This window comes from Mustela nivalis (genome assembly GCF_964662115.1).
Source record: "Mustela nivalis genome assembly, chromosome: 11".
Lineage (NCBI taxonomy): Eukaryota > Metazoa > Chordata > Mammalia > Carnivora > Mustelidae > Mustela > Mustela nivalis.
The window spans coordinates 863,278-887,852 of record NC_139030.1 but is presented as its reverse complement, the minus strand read 5'-3'; the positions used below and the strand labels follow the sequence as shown (position 1 = coordinate 887,852).

The 24,575-nt window shown below is 47.5% G+C and overlaps 1 protein-coding gene across 5 annotated transcripts in view; it reads right to left on the bottom strand.

Moving 5' to 3' along the window:
* The window catches only part of MYO7B (myosin VIIB), a 108,086-nt gene that overhangs the window by 17,493 nt on the left and 66,018 nt on the right, over positions 1-24,575 (bottom strand). For all 5 annotated transcript variants that reach the window (XM_082690298.1, XM_082690299.1, XM_082690300.1 and 2 more), the window contains 12 exons: positions 23,090-23,242; positions 22,297-22,395; positions 20,342-20,436; positions 15,106-15,190; positions 13,341-13,559; positions 12,035-12,205; positions 10,998-11,207; positions 10,707-10,874; positions 7,841-7,918; positions 7,559-7,686; positions 2,066-2,192; positions 689-808 (listed from right to left, as the gene is read on the bottom strand). In XM_082690298.1, the coding sequence (XP_082546424.1) occupies positions 689-808; positions 2,066-2,192; positions 7,559-7,686; positions 7,841-7,918; positions 10,707-10,874; positions 10,998-11,207; positions 12,035-12,205; positions 13,341-13,559; positions 15,106-15,190; positions 20,342-20,436; positions 22,297-22,395; positions 23,090-23,242 (1,653 nt within the window). The remainder of the gene's footprint in view (positions 1-688; positions 809-2,065; positions 2,193-7,558; positions 7,687-7,840; positions 7,919-10,706; positions 10,875-10,997; positions 11,208-12,034; positions 12,206-13,340; positions 13,560-15,105; positions 15,191-20,341; positions 20,437-22,296; positions 22,396-23,089; positions 23,243-24,575) is intronic.

The window sequence follows — 24,575 nt, the reverse complement described above, 5'->3', positions numbered from 1 at the left end:
CTAAGTGTGTCAGAATCACAGGAGGTCAGAAGAGCTCTTGGAAATCTCCAAGTCCTGAACCCAGAGACAAGCTGGGTCCACGGAAGCTACTGTTCCTCTCTGAGCACACCCACACAGCTGTGCAAAGTTCACGTGCAACTCCAGGGCCCAGGTGCAGAGCAGGTAGAAAAGGGAGAAGGGGGGCCTGGACGTGGGTGGCAGGGCGAGAATGGGAAGGGGTGCAGCAGGAGGTGAGCCCCAGCATAGGGCACCATGGGGCACAGGAAGTGAGTGACTTCCAGGAGCTGTGGGTCCCCTCAACCCTGCCTGTGTCTGAATGACCCTTCCCGAGAACACAGATGACACAAACAGCAATGACACCAAGGATGTTCACTTTGGAATGGTCACTGCCTTCTTAATAAGAAGCAAATGTCCTTGGGGGGGTTAACACTTTACCCAGTTAGCAGTCATTCACACCATAAGGCTAAGATTTATTGTTCCCTTTAGCCAGTAGGCCCTTAAAGATGTGGGGAGGGCACTTCTGAAGCCTGGGCCATGCACAGGGTGACCCATATGGATCACAGGCACAGAAGGCCCCAAGAGAGGTGGAGGGGCCCAGAGCACACGCTTCCTGCTGGCAGGTGCTGGAGGAGCCATGGGGGCTGGCAGCATCCCACACCATTTGTCTCCCAACCCTACTGGCCCCTACCTGCAGCTCCAGCCAGGTGGGGGGCTCCATGCGCACCCCATTGGCATAGGTGCGTCTCAGGCGCTCTGCACAGAAGGGGCCGTAGCCAGCTGGCCCTTGACCAATGAAGTTCATCAGATACTGGTGGGCGAAGGAGGGGAGAGGAGGGGTGGAAGACACTTAGAATGGAGGCCACTTTCCACTTCCTGCCCCAATTCTAAAAAATCATAATACCCATGGTAATTAAGCAAGGTGATGAATGTGTTAACTGACTTTATTGTGGTAATAATTTGGCAATATATACCTATAGAAAACCACTACAGTGTACACTTTAAATCTGGAAAAAATAAAAATAAAATAATAATATTCACTGATGGCAAAAGTCTATTGAGATGGGCACTCTCTCATCAGCATTTCTGAGGACCAATTTGTCACTATGTTTTAAATAGTGCATAGTTGAAAAATGTGCACACTTTTGACCCAGTAATTCAGACCTGTCTTTACATATGGTGTTTAAGGTGGTGAACAACTGGAAGATGGGCCCTAAATGTCTATCAGCAAGTTAAATATTCCCTGGGATAATTATATATAGATGGCATTTGGGAAAAGTTTATACCTCAAGAAGACACTTACAGAGGTAAGTGAAACATGCAAAGAGTCAATATTTAAAACATGTTTGACAAAATCTGTTGAAAATCTTGTTGTCTCACAGAGAGACTTTGTGAGGAGATGCAACCTAGAAGAGTTTGCTGGTGTCAGAAGTGGCCTCTGGGGCCCAGGGCAGATGGCCCCATGACCACAGCTCCCGCAATCCCTCCTGCGGTCCCTGAAGGGACACAAGAGGAAGTGAGATTGTTTCTTGTCTGATCACAAGTGCGACCCTGTAACATCACGAAGGGCCTGGAACAATAGAAGGTCCCTCTGGGTGTGGGGATGACTTTTGTTTTCTTTATAAACTGGCTGCATTTCCCACATATTACTCCTACAATCAGAGCCAAAGCTCTATTCAAGGAGGGAGGCCTGAGGCTACTTGGGAGCACCTGTCAACACTCCACCTCCAGTTTTAGTTCTGAGGACTCAAGAGAGACATGGCAGGTAGTCCCCAGTAGGTGCCCACCCCTGGGACATTTCTGTCTTTTCAAAGCATATTTCACCAGCCACCTCATTGTCTCCTCAGAAGAGCTGTCTTGGGGCCTGAGCCCAGACCTGAATGGGGGTCGGAAGAAGCCAGGTCCAGAGTCTTCTTTTAAAGACAGGAAAACTGAGGCTTAGAAGGCACAGTTGCCACCCTGGCCTGCAGAAAAAGGGCTGGGATTTCTGGACCTGTTCCAGAGCCCCGGGCCAAGCTATGCATGCTGTAACCCAACCCCTTCAGCCCCTGCCCTGGTTCCTCCCCACCTTCAAGAACCTCTCGGAGGGTGGGAAGCAGCCCAGGCAAAGGCTGAGCAGGATCCAGCCCCGGGCCAAGCTGCTTGTTTTGGAGTTCTCCGACAGCTGCTTGCAGATCTGGCAGTAAATCTCGTCCCTGAAAGACACACACCCCTGGGAGGCCAGGCTGGGGACTGGCTCCCAGTAAGGAGACAGAGGTGCCTAGGCACACAGCTCCTTCATTGCCCCTGGGTGGGGTCATGGACACATGGCGACCTCCAGTCTCCTCAACTCCAACTGCCTTTGCTGGGCTCCACTGAAACATCCCCGGCCCACCCTGGACCCTGTCATCTCCCTAGGACTGTGCCACCTTCAGTGTTTTTCCTGGGCTCTATGCACCCACTCTCATTGGACCTCATTTTTTACCTCACCCCTCAGGCCTTTGCTCCCTCCTTCACCCACCCTGCTCACAACACCCTGGCCCTGGCGGGGGGGGGGTTGTCTGCATGGAGTGCCCAGGGGTCCCCAGTCATGCTCTGCCCCCAGTGGCCCCGCCCAGCCAAATCTGCTCCTTTCCCCAACTTCCCTGTCATTTCCAACCTTCTCCTTCACCCTGAGACCCAGTCCCTCCTCCACCCCCAATGCAGCTATCCCTCCAACTACAGAGAGAAGTGGAAATCCCATGGATAATCCCTTGACTCCTCCCCTCCTGACCAGTTCCCATTCGCACTGGCTCATGAGCCTTTCTACCTTCTCTTGCAGAGGGGGCTTTCCTGGTTCCTTCCTGCTGAGCCAAGCTCTATCATCTCATACAAATGTCCTGTTAGCCCCTTCAACCGGCCATCTTTTTCCTAATTACTCAGTGATGTGATGATGGTAAATGTTTAACAACAAACTCTCCTAGGGAAAAAGCTCTGATTTATTGCACTTGCCAATTTCTATGGTGTAAATATTCCCACCAATTGTTGGGCTGGCAGGAAGGGCTACCAAAGATGGCGTAAGTTCCCGCCACAAGACCTGAGCTCGGACAGGAGAACAAAGGCCCAAGCAGGAACCTGAGACCCCCGCCCCGGGCTCCTGTGGACCAATGGGATCCCGATGAGCAGGCGGGATATCCAAATAAGGGAAACTTGCCAAAAAGACCCCTGAGCTTTCCCCAAGACCCCTTAAAAGCCCCCTCCTCCCTGCCTTGGGTGCGACTTCCGCCACTCTGCTTTCCAGAGTGGCGGAACCTCGCCAGAGGGTGCCCACCTCCTCCCGGCGCAACTTTCCTGGCTCCCCTTCTCCTGAGCCCTGAAACTTCGCTGGAGAGCGTTTTAATAAATCTTGCCTTGCACCCACTTTGCCTGGTGTTGTGTTTATCTCGCCGGAAAAAACCTTACACCAATGCCAATTTCAAGCCACTACAGAGTTGAGAAAAGACGTTTACCATCTGTTCTCATGGGCCAATATAGTCAGCTCTAGCCATCTCCTCTTTCTACAGTCACTACAGGTACCACCAGCAAAACACTTCACTCAAATTGGAAATCTAGAAGGCCTTGTGACTCCTCCCATCAGCCAGCCACCTACCATCTGTCTCCTGGATATTTTCTCTGTCCCTGTTTCTCCACTCCTACTCCCTGGGCTATCCCTCATCAGCTTTCTTGGGACCTCTGCAGCAGTCCTCTCCTGGCCTCCCACTACCAGGCTCTATCCCTCCATGTCATTGCCAGGGAGACCTTTCTGGAATTCAGATATGATCATGGTCTTCTCTTTCTTTCTTTTTTTTTTTTTTTAAAGATTTTATTTATTTATTTGACAGAGATCACAAGTAGGCAGAGAGGCAGACAGAGAGAGAGAGGAGGAAGCAGGCTCCCTTCTGAGCAGAGAGCCCGATGCGGGACTCGATCCCAGGACCCCAAGATCATGACCTGAGCCGAAGGCAGTGGCTTAACCCACTGAGCCACCCAGGCGCCCCCATGGTCTTCTCTTTCTTAAAATTTTTCCTTGACTACTCCTAGAATTGAATTCAAACTCCATACCCCAGCAGTGACAAATCACTTGGAATTCCAGACCCACAGGCTGTTTCAGGATTCTGTGACCCTGTTCACCTTCTCCCTTTGTCTGGTGAACAACTTCCTCCTTCCCACCCCTGCCTAGGAGGGCATTATGACTAGTCCTTGGTGTTCTCACTGGGCCCCCATCTCAGCACAAGCAGCTATTGTGGGGCTCTGTCTTCTCCCATGCTCTCCACTAAAGAGTGAGCTCCCAGAGGACAGAGCTCTGTTGCCCTCATCTCTGCATCCTCAACTCTCAGGCTAAGGCCTGGCCCTGAGCAGGTACGTAATAAATGCTTATTGCCATTTGTAACAACATGAATGGACCCAGAGAGTACTATGCTGAGCAAAATAAAGTAGTCAAGGACAAATATCATATGATTTTACTCATATGTGGAATTTAAGAAACAAAACAGATGAAAAGAAGAAAAAGAAAGGCAAGCCAGAAAACAGACTCTTAACTAGAGAGAACAAATGGAATGTTGGTAGAGGGGAGGTGGTTGGGGGGAAGGGCTAGATGGGTGATAGGTATTAAAGAGGGTAGTTCTTGTGATGAGTACCTGGTGTTGTATACACATGATGAATTGCTAAACTCTACCCCTGAAATTAATATTCCACTGTATGTTAACTAAAGGAATTTAAGTAAAAACTTGAAGAAAAAAAATTTATTGAATGCGCGGCTAGATGTGGAGTGGGCATTTGCTTTGTCTTGGAATTTGATTAAGAGCCCAGAGCCAAGGACAAACAGATGATAATACCCAACACCCTAAAGAAATACATTCTTGTAGAATTTATCAAAGATGGCAGAACCAGTCTAGCTATTGCCATCTCCTGCATAAGAGAAGATGAAAAATTTGAAAGGTGTAGAAGTAAAGAGATCTTTGGCCTATCTCTATTCCCTCCGCATGATGAGGTGCTAGGGGGACCCCAGGAAAACAGTTACTAGAAATGGGGCTGTCTGCCAGAGAGGAGATTCATTTTGCTCCCTATCTGAGGCATGCTGAACCCCAGAATCCCATTGGTCTACCCCAGGGTACCGGAATGGGGCACAATGGCAGAGTTCTTAAGAGTACTTGACTTATGTATGCCACAGAGACACAAGTTGGGGGCCTCCATGAACAAGAACCTAGCATCTGCTTCTTTCTGGAGAATTCTAAGCTACTCCTGATGGGAGAGAGAACAGACAGGAGCTGGGAGTTATGTTTGGTGCAGCAAGCATGGACGGGCTTCCTATTAATAAGAAGGGCTTCCTTCTTATTTGAATAAGAGGATGCTATAGAAGAAGTTGGGGCTCAGGGATCTTGATGGGATCCCACACAAGCAGGCAGCCTATCATTCCAGAAGATCCAAGTACTAAGAGGTTATGGTATGTTCAGTTAGGGGCTAGATTTGAGAGCAAGTCTCAATGATTCACTGAGAGTGTCAGCCCCAGCTAGAGGACAGCATGGTATGGAAGTGCCTCTAGAGGTATCTTAAGAACCCACAGTGCATCACATTTGGACACAGCTTATACATGCCTGCCATCTTGGAGGGTATGGTGGCCAGTGAGGATTAACTATGAGAGAACTACCAATAGGACTAAGTTAGAAGGGTTGCTGAGTTGGTGTCACATAGGCAGCTAAAATTGAGGTAGGAACCCTATAACGTTATTGGCTTGAACAACCAGAGGACAGAGTTTGGGGTACCCAAACCCAGCAGTTGAAAGTGAGAAGGGAAATCCTGGAATGAAGAGAACCAAAGAAGAAGAGTTCTCAATTTTGCATATAAAAATCTTCCTAAATCTCTGTCTGGCCCCTGATCTACACATATGTAGGGCAGGCTTCAGGAATCTTAGCAAAGACAAAAATAACTGACTAAGGATTCCATCTACTACTCACTACGGGAGACAAAATTTGAATCCAGCCAAATTAATTGGCTGCCAAAACAAAAGTCAACACTCTTTGAAAGATCATAACAGATTCCGGAGTCTCTAAACATATCACCCTCAGTGTCTACGATACAACCCAAAAGTAATATGATAGGGAATAATAGTCCAGTACTAGATGTGTGAGGAAACAGAAAAATATGACCATTCCCAAGAGGAAAGGCAGTCAATGGAAACTGACCCCAAGATGTCCCAGATATTGGATTTAGCAGAAGAGGTTTCAAAACTATTGTCACTCCTTGAGGACACAAAGGGCACTATGCTTATAGTGAATGAATGAACAGGAAATCTTGGCAGAGAAACAGAAACTATGTAAAGAACCAAGTGCAAACTCTAGAACTTAAAAAATATATAACATCTGAAATTAAAAATTTTTTTTTTACCTGGGTATAACAGCAGATGAGGGTAGATAATAGAAATATCAGTTAATCTGAAGATAGATCAATAGAAATTATTCAATCTAAAGAACAAAGAGGAAAGAAAAGAAAAAGGGAAAGACCCCTAGGGACTTGAGGGATGATATCAAAGAGTCTTACATATGTTTAATTGGAATTCAAAAGAAAAGAGAGAGAGAGAGAGAGAAAGAGAATAAAACAGAAAAAAGTACCTGAAAAAATTCGGCTAAAATTTCCCAAATTTGGTTAAAAAAAAAAACAAAAAACCCCCAAAATATATAACCCCCTAAAATATGTCTGTATCTGAAAGCAGTATATGTATTTCTTAAAATTTATATGAAAAGACATTCTTATAGAGCAATATATATATATATATAGAGAGAGAGAGAGAGCGAGCAATATATATATATATAGAGAGAGAGAGAGAGCAATATATATATATATATATATTATATAAATGAGCAACTTATTTATTTACAGGGCTCTGCATTAAAGTCCATTATAAAATGAATCAGGGGCGCTTGGGTGGCTCAGTGGGTTAAAGCCTCTGCCTTCAGCTCAGATCGTGATCTCAGGGTCCTGGGATAGAGCCCCACATTGGGCTCTCTGCTTGGCGGGGAGCCTGCTTCCCCCTATCTCTCTCTCTCTGCCTGCCTCTGCCTACTTGTGATCTCTGTCAAATAAATAAATAAAATCTTAAAAAAAAAATAAAATGAATCACTGGGCACCTGGGTGGCTCAGTGGGTTAAAGCCTCTGCCTTCGATTCGGGTCATGATCCCAGGGTTCTGGGATGGAGCCCCGCATCAAGCTCTCTGTTCAGCATGGAGCCTGCTTCCTTCTCTCTCTGCCTGCCTCTCTGCCTACTTGTGATCTCTGTCTGTCAAGTGAATAAATAAAATATTTAAACATAAATAAATAAAATAAAATGAATCACTACTCTATGATAATTCTGTTCTCCTAAAATTTGCTTTTACTCATGAGTTTTAACACAGAGCAAGTAGAGAACCCTTAATGGTTATAATATCTATTGCACTCAGACCTAGGCTGCAGGCCCCAGGCCAGGGAGCTGGGAGAGGAAAGGGTGTCTTAGAAGGCAGGCAGAGGAGGAAGCTGCGGCCCTGTGGGGTCTGGTGTTCTAAATGGGGTGAGGTGGGAATGGGGACTGACCTGAGGTTGGGTCGCAGGATAGCACAGCCCACAATGAAGTGCACCTTCTCCAAGTTGGACATGGGTCTGTCTGAGATGGGGCCATCAGGCTCAAATGCCTCCTCTCCAATATTCAGCTGGCTGGTTACCTTGAAACCCAAAGGAGGCTGTCAGGAGAGCTCTGATGCTCCCCATTTGCAAAAGAGGAAAGCAGGCACAAGGAGGGAATCCAAAGCTTGGGATCCTGTGGCAGGCCAACAGCAGGGCTGGAAGTAGACTAAGGCCCCATTACCCTGAGCTCACCTGGTCTGTGATCCTGGAGGACCGTTTTAGCTTCATGGAGGAGATGTCCTTGCTCCCTCTGTCCCTGCGGCTGGGTCTCTGTGGAAGGAGACAGTTCCTGAGGGAAGGTGTGCCAGGCCAGCACTTTGATGCTGCTGCTAACCCCACCGTCACCTAGACAGAGTTAGTGTCCACCTTCCCAGCCATTTCCTGGTGCAGTTTACAAAACTGCATGCAGTCCTCTACATCTTGGCTGAGCTTTGTAACACTTACAAAGATGCCCACCCTCTTCTTCACGTCTGGGTCAGGAAACAGAGGCAAGGGGAGGTGAGAGGCTACACAAATCTACTTACATAACTGGCCCTCAGGGAGGGCTCCGCACCATTCTGATTCCAAAGCCCATACCAGTAAAGCCCTCCAAGGTAGGGCTGGGTTTGAGCCCAGGTGTCCAGGATGGCCCTAGGGCATGGTCATGCTCAGTGAAAATTTCATGGATGATTTGGAATACCCTCTGCCCATTGCAAGGTGGGGGCTCTGCCAGAGGATCAGGAGTCCCACCTTGTCCTGAGGGCATCATGGGAAGTTGCTGCCAAAATTAGAGCTCAGTGTGGGACTAGGCTTGGGTTGAGATCAGTGGGGGTTGGGGTAGAGCTGGTTTGCTACACAGGGATGGGCAGCGAAACACACTAGCTGTCAGGTGAGGGTGGGCAAGGCTGGCTTGGCTCACTGCTCCTGTGGGAGGCACAGAACAGGTGCTTAATAAATGTGCATAGGAAGAAAAACTTGGTACGTCACTCCTGGGAGGTCCATTCTGCTTCCCACTGTGCTCACTGTCCAGAGGTGCAGAGTGGATGGACTACCACCCAGGGTCCCTTTCCTGAATGGCCCCCAGTGATTAACACCCCCTTGTAGTCCCACCCACCACAGTATGTGAATTATGAGATTAGGCACTGCAGTTTCCTTAGATCTCTTAGGCTGGGAAAGTCCTATCGTGAGAACACTGGGGCAGCCCTGTGGGCAGGCCCGTGTGACAAGGACCTGAGGCCTCCTGCCAGCAGTTGTGTTAGGAAGCCATCTTGGAAGTGGATGCTGGAGCTCCTGTCCAGCCTCGAATGACAGCAGTCCTGACTGCAATCTCATGGCAGACCACTAGCTAAGATGAACCAGCTAAACTGCTCTTGACCCTCAGAAACTGTGTGAGATAATACATGTGTACTGTTTTAAGCTGCTAAATTTGGGGGGAGTTATTTGTTTCCCAGCAACAGATAATTAACATGCTCTGCAAAGCCAATGCTTGTAGAGATCAGGGCTTAACTTGGGCAACTTCCCGTGTAACTCCTGGACCAGGTTTGGCCACGTGATCTCAAGCTGCAGACTCCCCTGGATTTCTGTGCACTTAGTCTGCACACAAGACCCTGCAGATGTCTGAGCAGAATCCCAGACACTGGATGTATGGAGAGCTGTGATATCATGATTTACAGTAAGAAATATGTATTTGCTCGTCATCCCCATTCCTGGGTGGAGCTCCTGAAACCCTTGGTATTTCCTGCAACAAAGGCATCTTTGTTACGTTAATGGACCAACTTTTCTAAACACCAAAGGATGGGGGTTGGTGGTCAGTTGAACCAACACTGTGATTGGGGGACTGGAACTTTCTGTCCCCTCCCTCCCACCTCCACCTTCGGGGAGTGCTGAGGGGCTGGTGATTGAGTTTGATCACCAGGAGCCAATGATTTATTCTTCATGCCTCTTAGTAATAAAGCCTCCTTAAAAACCCAAAAGGATGAATTCAGAGAGCTTTGGGTTGGTAAACACATTGGAATTTGGGGAGAGTGGAAAGCTGGGAGAGAGTATCCAAGCTCCACCCTCTGCCCAATCCTTGCCCTATTCATCTCTTCCATCTCGTTGTTCTTGGGTTATGTCCTTCTATAATAAACTGATAATCTAGTAATTAAAGTATTTCCTTGAATTCTGTGAGTTGCTCTAACAAATTAATCAAACCCAAAAAGGGGGTCATGGGAACCCCTGACTTGTAGCGTGTGGGTCAGAATCACAGGTGGCAACCCAGACTTGCGACTGGTATCTGAAGATGGGGGTGGTCTTGCAGGACTGAACCCTTAATCCAGGATCTGACACTGCCTCAGGTCAATAGCATCCCAGTTGAGTGGAACTGTGGCACACCCAGCTGGGGCTGGAGAATTGCTTGGTGTGGGGAAAACCCGCACACACTGGAACTGCTGTCAGAATTATAGGCCGTCCTGGGGCTCCTGCTGCTGGCGGGTCCCAGTGCTGTCACTGCTGTGTAATTCCTTTGAACTATTCTTGGAAAGTTCCATTAAGATTACATCATGCAACTGAGGCCTTGGGAAGGACTTCTGACCAAAAGTGGATGGCATCAGAGGGCAAGATAGACCACAGTTCAAGAACTTGGTCTTTGAATTCACTAAAATGGATTCAAAGCCCAGTTCTGTCACACATACTCACTGTGATCTGGGCACAAGTCTCTTCACTTCTTTGTTTCTTTCGCTGTAATAAACTCACTAATCCCTACATCATAGGGTTGGCTCCCCTGGGGATTAACTGAAGAGGAACAACTGGCAGACAGCACGCTGTCCATCAGTAACACCACCAGTTGTTGCCACTGCTCTGTGTGTTTGAACTCTGTTCACATCAAACCCAAGACCCAGAGCCTGGATGGCCCTTTTCAGTATAGACTATATCACTCAGGACTCCTGGGCGTCATGCTCAGGAGGTCCTGAGCTCAAGTCAAGGGTTCAGTGGATGACACTCACTCCATGTCTTGCCCACTTCCAGAGCAGCTTCCATGGGGCCTGGGGCCAGGGAGTCACCTGGGCTCTGCCCTGCCCTTCCCCCTTGCACCTCGCACCTGTGTGGATACATGGAGCTGTGGAGACTGGGTGTTGTTCTCTTTGCCCAGGGTGTCATGGATCTGCCGCATCACTGAGCCCCCACGCAGGCTGTTCCTGGAGAAAAGCACTGGCTCCGGAAGGTCCCCCATGAACCTCAGGATGATGCTCCACACGGCTAGGGCTGCCTGCGGGAAGGGAGACAGAGGGCTCAGCTAGAATGAAGGGCCCACGGTGCCCCCTCCCCTTCCTCATTGCCTCCAAAGCAAGGGGTGGCCTGAGCCACTAGAAACCAGAGAGCCACTGGGTACCGAGCAGTCGGCATCATCCTCGTGGTAGAGCAGCGGGTATCGGAGGGGCTGCCGGATGTGTGTGTGGCTGGCTGATTTCTGGAAGTAGGTTGCAGCAAACTTGGGAAAGGTGTATTCGGCCAGGCTGTCCGTATCGTCCTCCGGTTCCTCTACCATGGGGACTGCGTCCAGGTCAACCTCGGGCAGCTTCTGGGTCTCCGTTTCCAAGTCCTGTGTGCCAGTGAGGGGGAAGGCCAGAGGTCAGCTGTCCTTTCAGATGCTAGCTGGCAGGGTGTGCCTCTCTGGAGGCCAGGGAGCCCCAAGCTAGTTCTGTCTGAGTATAGGCTGGGTACAGCAGGAACCACTCCTCCCCCGTGTGTGAGACCTTTTCTACCACCTCACATCGTCAGTGGGCCCCTGGTGGGCTTCTCCTCCTGCAGAAGTGGTCTCAGCTGCCCCAACTGTGCAGCCTGGTATGTGTGTGTGTGTGTGTGTGTGTGTGTACATGCTCAGGGGAAAGGCATGAGCACCTGGAGGGGCAGTGGTGGGGGTACCTAGTTCACTGGGTCTCAGGGCCCAGAGCTGAGTATGGCAAGAGCTCAGGGGACCTGCTCCCCTCCTGGCCTCCCTTCTCCCCTCCGCCCCTCCCCTGCCCCACACACCGCTGTCAGTGCTCATTAGTTTTCAGTGTTCATCAGCTCCCAGGTCACAGTCTGCAGAGCAGCAGCTGCAGGGTGCTCTGAGAGAGGGGGTCGAATACAGGGTGGGAGATACTGCCTGGTTGAAAGCCCCAAAGCATTTGCATGTTAAAGGTTCTAGGAAGTCTCCTAGGTAAGAAACCTGCTTAATTTGGAAGGGTCTTCACACAGAAACTCATGCTCCCCTTTTCTTTGCTTGGTCACCAGGCCTGCAGAACACACTTCACTGTGTCTTCTGCCAGTTCCCCTAGCTGAGTCTTGGCTTCTCCGTGAGCCTGGAGGCTGACCGCAGTCAGGGACTGAGCAGCATCCTCGCATCCCCTGCCAGGCCGGATCCCTGAATGACAGGGCCCATCTTACCTCAAAGCGCTGTGGGGCTGGGCCCTCCTGCCCACCGATCATGGAAGGGAGGAAACCGAACACTTGCTCCACCATCTCCGTGTCTGTGATGGTGTCATAGATTGACTTCTGCTTCCTGGTGGGGAGAGCACTTGGGCTCTTCTGCTCTTCAGCTGGGATGACCAGAGGCCCCTGTGCATACACCCCATGGAGCAAGGTCACCATAGGGCCAGCAGATGCAAGCACCTCACTGACCTCCTCCTGACGTCATTTGTTCAAATCAGTAAGTTTTCCTCTAAAATCCTAGAATTTAATAGCTAGTATGACAAGAGATGAACCACCCTGGGCTTTTTGTTTCCCATGAGAATCAGAGGTCCAGAGAAGGAAGGCTGCCTGAAATGGTCCCTGAGCTATTGCCTCAAGCCCTAGGGGCCCCTAGAACCTAGCTTCCCACCTGGTCCCTTCATTCAAGGCTCCACTAGGACAGATCCCTGGGCCTGTACTAACTAACGCACAGGTGAGGCTGATCTGTGGTGTGTCTGGCACTACATGGGAGCAGAAGCCTGCTGTGCACATGTCTGAGGGTCCGCTGTCTTACTTGTCCTGACCACTGCATGCACTAGTAATGTGCTCAGCAGTCCCAACTTTCATCTCTAGAGCAGGTGTAGACTTCATCCTAGCCTTTTCCTTATCACAGTTTCCAAATGAGCAAGTACTGAGGAAAGAGATTGACTCTCAGGTGCCCATTGGAGGAAAGGGGATCTCAAGGGTGAAATTTCAAAAGGCAGGGATGTGCACCTTGTGCCGCTCCCCAGCTCCCTGCCCGTCAACCTCTCCTGCCCAGACACTCCACGGCCCCTCTTGGAATTTTTCTAACCCAGAAGTGTCATGCCATGGCCCAGTCACCCAGGGGTCTTTGCCCTCCTCCACGGAGCTGTGGTCACCTATAGCTCATCTGGCCCTGGTTTCCTGTGTCATTCAGGGAGGGACCAGTCCTGCTGAGAAACTGTCCCCAGGGCTAAAAGGAGGAGACCAAGGGTCTCAATTTCCAGGTTCCAGGTATATTATTATATGTGTTGCCGAAGCGAGCACCAGGTTCCAGGTATAAGACCATCGTGCTGACATGATGCCTTTTCTATGCCAATCCTACATGCTCCTGGGGGTGACCTAGGTGTCCCAAATGGTGTGAGGACCTGCTGCGGCAATAACTCTAGACATGGAGGGGATAGGAGTGTCTGGTGAGAGCTCAATGTTCATCCCTCCTGACTGCCTCCTGCTATGGGCCCCAGTCAGCCCTCACCGGCCTAAGAGTGCACCGGTTACCTACATTGGCTTTCTGCTGCCGGAAGTTCCGCCGGGCAGCCATACCCCTGGCATGCGCCTGTATGACCACCACTGCCCTCCTCTTGGCCTGTACTTGCTGACGCACAAGGTAGCCCCTGAACAGCGCCTGCAGCTGGACCATCCTCTGCCGCATGGTCTGGTACTGCTTTGCTAGCAGCTGGCTCCGGGCAATGGCCTGCAGGCGCTCAAAACCCAGGAGGATCTGTGGACACAAGAGGGACAGATGCTCAAAAGGAGTCCTGGGCCCAGCAGGGCAAAGAGCAGGGAGAAGGCCTTCCCCAAGAGACAGAGAGAAAAAGAGGCAAGTCATATGCCCCAGGAGACCTTACAGATAAACTTCACAGTTATCTGCTTTTTGGCAAAAGGCTAGTGCTAAAATTTTATGCACCTACAAGCATAAGCATATTAAGTGAGTTATTACTTGCAAAGCACTTAGAACAGTCCTTGGCATGCAAATAAGTGTTAAATAAGTATTGTTAAACGGCATAGACAATAAAGTGCTCTTCTGGTGGTCAGTGATTACAGAATTGGTTTGGAGGTCACATGAGTAATGGGATTCCAAGGGGACTTGCTTATCACACCTAAAGCTAAGTCCAGCCAAATTGTCAGAAGCTAGGGTACCTGTGTGGACGCCATGGCTGGCTTCATTAAGCTAATCTCTGGGATCTTTAAAATTAAGAGGAAATAATAAATTGATAAACACCCATTTCTATGCTGCAAACATGCTTTGGTGCACAGTAGTCCCTGAGCCCCTGGAAGAGTCTTGCTGGCTTCTCAAAGACCAACCCAATGGGTGCTGGGTGTGTGGGGTCATGCTTCATCCTCCAAAGCTTGGAAGTTCTACAGACCTGCATCCAAACCCCAGCTCTACTGTTTACAAGCTGTGTGCTCCTGGGAAAATTATTTAATCTCTCTATGCCTCAGTTTCTTGACATATGGGGTTGGTTTAAAAAGAAATAAAACAATGCATGCAAAGCAATGGTTCTAAGTAGCTTTTCCATCCATGTCAGCTGCCATTACATGCTTTTTGTGAGCACAGTATATGGGCAGGCCTGGGGTCAAATTTCAAAATGCTAAGATGTGCATCTTGTTGCTGTTCCCCTGTTCCCTGCCCTCCAGCCTCTCCTGTCTGGACCCTCAGAGGCTCCTCTTGGTATTTCTCTGCCCCCAAAGCATCATTCCACAGTCCAGTAACCAGGGGTCTTCACTTTCCTCCACAGAACTCTAGCTTCTCATAGCTCATCTGGTCCTGGTTCCTTGAGCCTGGTTTCCTGGCCCTGGTTTGTTGATGTGACCACTGCATGTCCCAACCACAGTCATATCCTTGACAAAGTCATGCGGTCAGGTGAGGCCCAGTAGGGCGTGGTTAAGGTTGCTCTGGTTCTTTTGCTGAGCAGACACTCACTAGCAGTGACTGTGGCTAAGAAAAAAATTAGAAGAGCTCGAAACAAAGAATAATCCATCAACCTACATTGCTGCCGGCAAATTGGGAAAAGACAATCATGATGTGATTTTAGAACAGGCTACCTCGTTCTAGCTCTAGAGACACCCAAAATTCTTCAAGAGAACACACTGAAGCCCACAAACCATGTGACCTGAAATGATACGAAACAGGGAGTGTGTGGAGCGCTGAGGAAACAATCTGAAGTCTGTTGTAATGAGTCAGTGATCGGATCCTCCCTGCCTGAGCTCTCATATTCACATGAACAAACTTTCAGTGGAGCAGCCTCTCCAGTGAGTTCTCTCACCTGCTTGAAGTTCCGCCTGTTGTAATGGGCCCTCCATCCAGCCTGGAGGGTCACAGCTGCCTGCCTCTGCCTCAGGAACTCCTTCCTAGAAGGAAAAATGCAGGAATATGCGTGCAACAACCTCAGACATTTCAAAGCCTTTAGGGGAAAAATGATTTGAAGAGAAGAGGGATAATGAAATGCCAGGGAAAATGAATACTTACATTATTTCTTTCCCAGAAGCCTTTATAAGCCAAAGACACACATGTTAAGAACTTAAAATATTGCCAACTACTCAAATTTGTGACTTAGGACAGTCTAGTTTTTTAGAGCAATCAGGAAATTTTCCCTCATTTTTTACAAAGGTCTACGAAAGGATAAAACTTTCTTTCTTTTTTTTTTTTTTTTAAAGATTTTATTTATTTATTTGACAGAGAGAGATCACAAGTAGGCAGAGAGAGAGGAAGGGAAGCAGGCTCCCTGCTAAGCAGAGAGCCCGATGTGGGGCTCGATCCCAGGACCCTGGGATCATGACCTGAGCCAAAGGCAGAGGCTTTAACCCACTGAGCCACCCAGGCACCCCAGATAAAACTCATTTCTAACTTTTTACTCATTGCCAGACTTCTCCTGATACTCTGGCCAGTAGCCCAGGTGTCTGCTAGGAACCAGGTCAGAATCCCAGGCAAGAACTCCTCTCTGGAGGCAGGTCAAAGCAGGAAGGCAACCCCCCGAGGCCCTGGTAGCCTGGGTACCCTTCTGTAGGGTGGAAAGTGGGCTGAATACAGAGAGAGTAACCTGAAACCTGACCTCTGGGGAAGTGAGCTTGGTGCATATAGATGTATCCTTTATCTCATACATATCTGAGTTTCCTTAGCACTTTTAATAATTTCTCAGGATATTTTCTTAGGCTTAAGACAGTAGATCTCAACTATATTAAAAACCTTCTGGGAACTTCAATATTTATTGATGTCTAGGTCCTACCCAGTTTAATTAAGTCAGAATCTTTGCTGATGGGTCTGGAGAATATCTATCTATCTATCTAATATTTTTTGGTATACAGGCACATAGAGTATAAATATCTCCCTAGGTGATTCTAATATGAGGCTGAAGTAAATAATTATCTAAAATAAAGATAATCTGTTTCCTTTCTAATACTTACACTAGTGGTTCTCAAATGGGGGTGATTTTGCCCCCCCCCCCAGCTCATTTGGCAATGTCTAGAGATATTTTGGTTTGCTATGACTGGGGCTTGGGGGAGGAGAGTGCCCCTGGCATCTCCTGAGTAGAGGCCAGGAATGCTAAACATCCCATAATGCCCAGGACAGCCCTACAACAAAGATTTATCGAATCCAAAATGTCAACAGAGTTGAAGTTGAAAAACCAGAATTTTTAATCTTTTCTTTACTATTCTTATCTAATTGTATTGTCCAGAAGAACAAGAACACTATCAATTATCAATGATGATCACTTCTGGAAAGATGGAGTAGACATACTTTTTCCTATTTCTCCTGCTGACTACAACTAAAAACCCTGTACATTTATATAAAACAAATATAAGAAGACTGAAATGTGGAGAGAAGAAGGCAGGCCAGTTAAGGATCTCAGATCCAAGGAGTGACACAATGGTAACTTCTCTGGGTTTTCTTTTTACCTCATATTCCCCAGAGCAGGAGCTGACGAAGTCAGTAATTCAGAAATGACAATGGAGACAGATCAAAAAGCCCCAAGGAAAGCCTTCTCTTTCTACCAGAAGGATCGGGGAAGGGGCATCTTAGCAAAACAGAAAACTTTTAAATAAAAACCATTCTACTCCAGTGAAAAGCCACAAAACAACTGTGGTCCCAGCCCCACTTACGCCAAAAAATACCAAGTAGGGAGCCTAGATTTCTGCCCTTGCCAGGGTCATGTCATAGAACGCTGAGTGGGAAGCCACCCTTGATGAGTAGTAATGAGCCCTGTGTCAGTGGAGACCCCTGAGGAATCCTGGATTTCCATCACCACTTGGCAGTAATGGGCTGTTCTATGAGAAACTCAATTGAAATACAGGTTGAAAGTAAAAGGATGAAAAATATATATCAACTCTGTTGACATTTTGTAAATAGTAACCAAAATAAAACAGGAGTGGCTGTATTATTATCAGAGAAAGTGGACTTCAGAGCGAAGAAAATAACCAGAGATAAAGGGGGATATAGCATGAAGATAAAACGATAAATCCACTAAGAAGATATAGCAATCCTAAATGTTTATGTACTAAACAACACAGCTGAAAAATATATGAAGCAAAACATGATGGAACTAAAATGAAAAATGGGAAAATCTGGGGTGCCTGGGTGGCTCAGTGGGTTAAGCCTCTGCCTTGGGCTCAGGTCATGATCCCAGGGTCCTGGGATCAGCTCTCTGCCCCGCAGGGAGCCTGCTTCCCCCTGCCCTCTCCCTGCCACTCTGCCTATTTGTGATCTCTCTCTGTCAAAAAATAAATAAAATCTTAAAAAAAAAAAAAGGAAAATCCACAATTATGCTTAGAGACTTCAATACCTCTTTCTCAATAATTGGTAGAACAAATAGGAAACAAATTAGCAGGAATATAAAATTCAATATCACTATCAACAAAGATCTGACACTTTTAGAACATTCCACCAAAGAGCAGAATATGTATCATTTTCAAGCGCTCTTAGAATATATAACACTATAGTTCATATCCTGAGCCATAAGGGAGATATCAACATTAAAATAATTAAGCTCATACAGAGTGTTTCTCTAACCACAATGGAATCAAACTAGCTATCAATAATAGTATGATAACAGGAAAATCTCCAAAAACTTAGAAACTAAACAACATACTTTTAAGTGTGAACACATGGGCCAAAAAGAAAGTCTCAAAGGAAATTGTTTTAAAAATGAACTGAATAAAAATGAAAGAACAATATATCAAAATGAATGAGACATAACTAAAGCAGTGCTGAGATTTGTAGCATTTTACACTAGAATAGAGGGAAGGTTTTGAATCAATTATCTATGTTCCCACCTTAATAATCTAAAAAAACAGAGTAAAATACACCCGAAGGTAGAAGAGACAATATAAAGAGCAGAAATCATTGTAATTGAAAACAGAAAGAAAGAAAAGCAATAGAGAAAATCAATGAAATCAGAAGCTCGTTCTTTGAAAAGATCAATAAAATTGACAAACGTCTAGCAAAACAAAGAAAAAAATACACAAATTGTCAATATCAGGAATGAAACACGGGTATCATCATAGATTCTGCAGACATTGAAATGATAATTATAGAATACTACAAATAACTCTATACATATAAATTTGACAACTAAGATGAAATGGACTAATTTCTCAAAAAGCACAAATTACCACAAATCATTCAATATGAAATAGATACTTTTGATTGCCCTTTAACTATTAAGGAATTGATAATTAAAAACTCCCCAGAAAGAAGTCTCCAAGCCTAGATGGTTCCACTGGAGAATTCTAGCAAACATTCAAAGAATTCACATCAATTCCCCACAATCTCTTCCAGGAAATACAAGAGGAGGAAACACTACTAATTGATTTTATGATGTTAATGTTACTCTGATATCAAACCAGACAGAGACATTACATAAGAATAAAAGGAAAACTATAGATCTCATAAATATAGATGTAAAAATTCATAACAAAATGTTAGCAAATAGCATTCAGGAATATATAAAAAGAACTATATACTATGACCATGTAGGGCTTACTCTAGGGATGAAAAGCTGGTCCAAGATTCAAAAATCGATCAATGTAATCCACCATATTAAAAGGCTAAACAAGAAAAAAATCACATGATCATATCAAATAATACAAACTTTTTAAAAAATAAAATTCAATACCCATTTCTGAGAAAAACTCCCCCAAACAGGAAACTTCCTCAAGTTGATAAAGGACATTTACCAAAAAACCTACAACTAACATTATACTTAGTGGTTAAAGACTGAGTGCTTTCCCCCAAGATCTGAAACAAAGCAAAGTTGTCTGCTCTTACCACTCTTATGATACTGGAAGTTCAGGCCAGTGCAATAAAGCAGAAAAGTAAATAAAAGACATAAGATTGGAAAGGAGGAAGTAAGACTGTCCCTATTCACAGATAATGTAATTATCTACATAGAAAATTTCAAGAAATCCATAAAAAGTAAGTGGTTGTAGGAAACAAAGTCAACACATGCAGATCAATAATATTTTTAGACTAGCCATGAACATATCAATGCCAAAATTAAAAATACAATACCATTTATAATGTCTAAAAAAAACCCCAATCTATAATGTCTCAAAAAAACAAAACACATACAGAACATGTATACCAGAAACTAAAAAACATTGGTGAAAGACATCAGAGAAGATCTAAATAAACGGAATTCACGGGTTAGGGAACTTAACATGGGGGATGTCAATTCTCCTCAAATTGATATATAACATTAATTACGACCAAAATTCCAGCAAGAATTTTTTGTAGGTATAGATAAGGACTTTCTAAGATGTATATGGAAAGGCAAAGGACCCAGAACAGCTAAAACAATTTTGAAAAAGAAGGTACTAGGAATCAGTCTATTTGAAGACTTACTATGTAACTACAGTCAACAAGACAGTGTGGCACCATCAGAGGAACAGATACATGTATCAGTGGAACCAAACAGAGAATGCAGAAACAGACCTGCATATATGCCCAACTGGTTTTGGACACAAGTGTAAAATCAATTCACTGAGAAAAGGATGGGACTTCCAATGAATGATGCTGGAGCAACATCCACTGGGGAAAATTTTTAAAAAGAACCATAGCCTAAGTCTCACATGCTAGACAAGATTTAACTCACAATGAAAATAGACCTAAATGCAAACTGTAAAACATAGAACCTTCTAGAAAAAAGACTGGAGAAAACCTTCAGGCAAAGATCTTAGATGTGACACCAAAAGCATGCTCCCTGAAGGGAAATTGGATAAACTGGACTCCACCAAAACTAAAAATTTTGCCCTGCAAAAACCCTCTTAAGAGAACTTAAGGAAAAACTATAGACTGGGAGGAGATATTTACAAACCACACATCCAAGAAGGACTAGTATCTGGAATACATAAGTAATTCTCAAAACTCAACAAAGAATCCAATCAGAAACTGGGCAAACAATAAGCACAGATGTTTCACCAAAGAGGATATATATATATGTGGCAGACAAGCCCATGAATAGATGTGGGTGTGTGGTTTGGGAGGGGGTTGGGGAGAGCCAGCACCTCCATTTGTAGCCTCGTACGACTCTCTGGATGTTGACTGCTGCCTTGTCCAGGGCCTGGCTCCTTTGTACCTCCAGCAGAGTGTCCTGGTTATCCTGGAACAGAGGAGATCCCAGCATGTAGCTGCCTCCACTCATCTGCACACCCTACCTGGGGCCAGGACCCTATCTCCAGAAGGAGCATATGTGCTCCCAGGAGGGCAAGAAGGGGAAGGGGGCCCTCAGATTGATCCTGATGTGGCTCAGACATAGGAGCTGTAACAACACCCCTATTTCTCAATACAAGAACTTCCCATTTTAGTTCTTTCTTCTTGTTTATTCAATCTGGCAAATTTATTTCTACCTTTGAGTAGAAATAACTTCTTGCTAATTCTACTTGATACTTCTTGGGTAACAAGTGGGCAAATTTTCCCTGAAGGTTTGTTTCATTTTCCAAAATTCATGTGAAATATCACTCAACTTGTAGTAAGATTCATGCTTGTTTCAATAGAAATATATTTCCCCCAAGCTTTGAGTAAGATTCAAAGTGAGCTGATGAGCCGCATTTGCCCCTGAGCTGTGACTTTCTCTGGCCTCCCTTTGTACTTCACCTGGATCACTGTTTCCTTGGGATTGCCATGCTAGTCCCTGTAGGAGAAGGACCATCTTTGTAGAAACGAAAGCAGCTTGGTCGTTTGGTGAGTGGTGAGGAGAGGCAGGAGCTTGGTGGCCTCTCCCACCTCCATCAGTTGCATTAGGCAAGCACTGAGCCTCTTCCCAGGGGGGCACAGGGAAGGAACTACACATCAGACCTCTGATGGTAGCCTCCAGGAGCAGCCAGGGAGGGAGAGAAGTGAAGCAATGGGCACTGTCCTCCTGCCCTCCTTGACCACCTGTCCACACCGACCTCCCCCCTGTGGCCCTCAACGTCTGTCCCAGCTTCCTGGACAGCACCCTGGGAATTCTCCCATGTCTTCCCTCTGCCAGCCTCACTTCCCCAGTGGAATCTGAAGCCCTTCTGCCTTTTCCTTCTTGTCTAAGTCCAGAGCCCCAGCACAGGCCTGGCTGATGCATGGACAGATGAACAGATGGACGACTAGAGGGTCAGGGCAGGGAGGTCCCTCTGGGAACAGAGAGGCTGGGTAAGCAGACTCTGTGTGGAAGTAGAGGGAGTGGAGGACTCAGGAAGGGGTGGTAGGGATGGGGTAGGGCTTGGGAGGCTGGCAGAGCATGCTTCTGGCACTGACCTTCTCTTCTCCCTCCTCTTTCTCTCTTTGCTCACCCACCCAGAGCTTACAAGGCTAGTGAATGTGGAGTTTCTCTCCTCAGTCGCTCTTGACCCAACCTGTGGTCCTGGAGGGCCCAAAGGCCAGGTTCAGGGGCTAGAGCCTGTTAGCCACAAGCTGTTTCTGTGTGACTTGGGCCTTCCTGTAAGTTGTGAGAGATGGAGGTAGGAAGTGGGTGGTGCAGCCTGGACGCGTCTGCCCAAGGACAAGCTCTTCTGGGGTGAGGGGGAATCAGCAAATGGATTCCCTCTACTGAAGCACTAAATCCCAGGGCTCTAAAGAGGTGGAGCTTCCCCCAGTCTGACTTCCCTGGTCCGGCTCCTAGCATAGAGAAAGAGGCCTATTCTCAGGGACTGTGGGAGCCTACCCTGAGCTCCTTCTTGCTTCTGCTTGGTGGCTTGGAGCAGCTCCTCCTTATCCTCAGGTCTGGCCTTAGATGCCCCACTCTGAGAAGCCTCCTGGACTTCTGCAGGCTGGACTGAGCCCTCCCCACACTCCCCCTGCCTTCCTTCCTGCCTGCCCCCTGCATGGCTCCAGCATGGCTTTCTACAACAGGGATGCCTCAGGGTGGGGGCCAAACCTGGAACAGTCTCCCATGGCATTGGCTCAGGATGGGTGAGGGGATGCTACCTGGTGGGCATGGGAACAGCCCCAAGGAGGAGACCGAGGACCAGCACATTCAGAAGCTCACCTTCAGGAAGATTTTGGTCTTTCCCACTTTCCACTCTTTGTCTGTTCCCAGCCACATTTCAGCAATGTGCAGAGTCATCTGGCGAGCTTTGTCTCGAAGCTGCCAAAGAGAAGACAGGAGTGACTCAGGGGAGTTGGAGCAGCCCCCCAACCCCACCCCAAGGTGGAGGGCGGAGGGTCCCTTCTCAAAGGCTTTCTGGGATTCAAGTCTTCCTCCTCTCTTGGGTTTCACCGTCAGTGTTGCTTAGCAAGGACACAGGCTCAGGCACTTCCAAAGAAGGATGGGGCCCAAGGGAGCACCCAGGACCTGGAACATCAAGGCCACCATGCTTTACAGGCCTGGAGACTCGGTGTGGCTGTTGGGTACTTGCGCAGTCCAAAATTCAGAACTGTTATTTGAGGAAGGATGGGAAGGACCTCCTGTCTCAAATAGCAATCCGCCACACATCATCTCTCCAGCTTGCTACCATGTGCTTTAAATCGCAGACACCTACTAGAACCAACATATCCAGCCACTGGCCTCATGCAGTGAGTGTGACCATGTGAGCCTCTAGAGGCTCCCTCACTTCCAGGACACCCAGGGAGTGAGACCTGGGGCAGGAGGAGATAAGAGGAAGGGAGGAGCAAGGGTCATTGCAAAGCTTGGAGTCTGGGAAGGGACCCTTAGCCTCAGGAGGGCAGCTTGAGGACACCCTTGGGACTGGAGGTTGGGGTACCTGGAGGTGGCAGGGGTTCTGAGGGTTACCACTACTGCCTCTTAGGGCCAGTCTGCTGAGGTGGAGGGCAACAGGCACCTGTGAGCGCACAGCGCTGGGCAGCACCACGCCGAACCTCTGTGAGAACTCCTGAAATGTGTACCGGAGGGGGAAGCCCGACTTGCGGATGTGCACAGTCTCCATCATGCCAGAGTAGCGCAGCTGCCGGATGCACAGGTCCCGGTCGAAGAGCTGTGGGGGCAAAAGAGGGAGGCCCACTCTCTGAGCCCTGGCACATGGTGGCCATATCTGTGAGGCTCTGCGAGGCAACCCCAGCCCTGCAGCCATCCCCAGATGCAAGACAACTCAACAATGCTTGGTTTGACCAAAAGTCTCTTTTGAAGAGAGAGGTATTTGGTCTGAAGTCACTGAAAAGTCCTGAAAGTGTTTCTGAGGAGATAAAAGTTGATAACATACAAACTGTGACATCCAGGAGAACACTAAATACTTCCCTCATTCTCAGGATAAGCAAAGTGCTATGAATATAAAAGTCATTTGCATTTGTCATGTTAAATGTTTCCTCCTGGCCTTGCCTGTGTTGGAGTGGGCACCCCTGCAGCACTTCTGGCACCATTCTGCTTCCCACAGTGTAGCAGAATGGAGGAATACATTTCCCACCTGGAGTCAGAAACTATTCTAGCTTAGTCTCTCTCCCCCTCCCCCTCCCACCCAAAGACGGGTGTGGCCAACAGGACTATGGGCCTGATGCTTTTCACAGGGGTATGGGGACTCAGCCACCACCCCAGACTCTATATGGTTCAGCCTCTAGTGAACCTCCTCTCAACCTCCAAGCCAGGAATGTCTGGGGACTAGGGGCACACCTTCAAATCTGGAACTCCACCAGGAGCCAGTTACCCACCTGGAAACACTGAGAGCCACAGAAACAACTGCTTATGGCATTTAGTCTTTCACAACTAATTGATTCCCATTTATTGAGCATTTCCCGTGGGCTCAGTGTTTCTCATTTAATCTTTACAACAGCCCTACCTGGTGGAGTACTTAGCTCCAGTTTAAAAACAGATCCCTAGGGGCGTCTGGGTGGCTCAGTGGGTTAAGCCGCTGCCTTCGGCTCAGGTCATGATCTCGGGGTCCTGGGATCAAGTCCCACATCGGGCTCTCTGCTCAGCAGGGAGCCTGTTTCCCCCTCTCTCTCTCTCTGCCTGCCTTTCTGCCTGCTTGTGATCTCTCTCTGTCAAATAAATAAAAATAAAATCTTTAAAAAAAATTAAAAAACAAAACAAAACAAAAACAGATCCCTGAGGCTCAGGGCCAACACTCCCAAGTGACTTAGCCAGGTTTAAACACTGAGCCTGCCTGCCTACCCCCGCTTCCCTCCTCCATCGCCTTCCCTCTGCCCCCTCCCTCGCCCCCCAACCCCTGCCCCTTTCTGTTCCCTCCCCCCCTGCCCCCTCCCCTCCCTCTTATAGCAGCCTTGGTCTCTGAAAGACTTGTGGAAACAGGAACATCAGCCTCAGGCCCCGCCCTCCATCTCACAGCTCCGCAAGCAGGAGATGTGGGTGTGGGC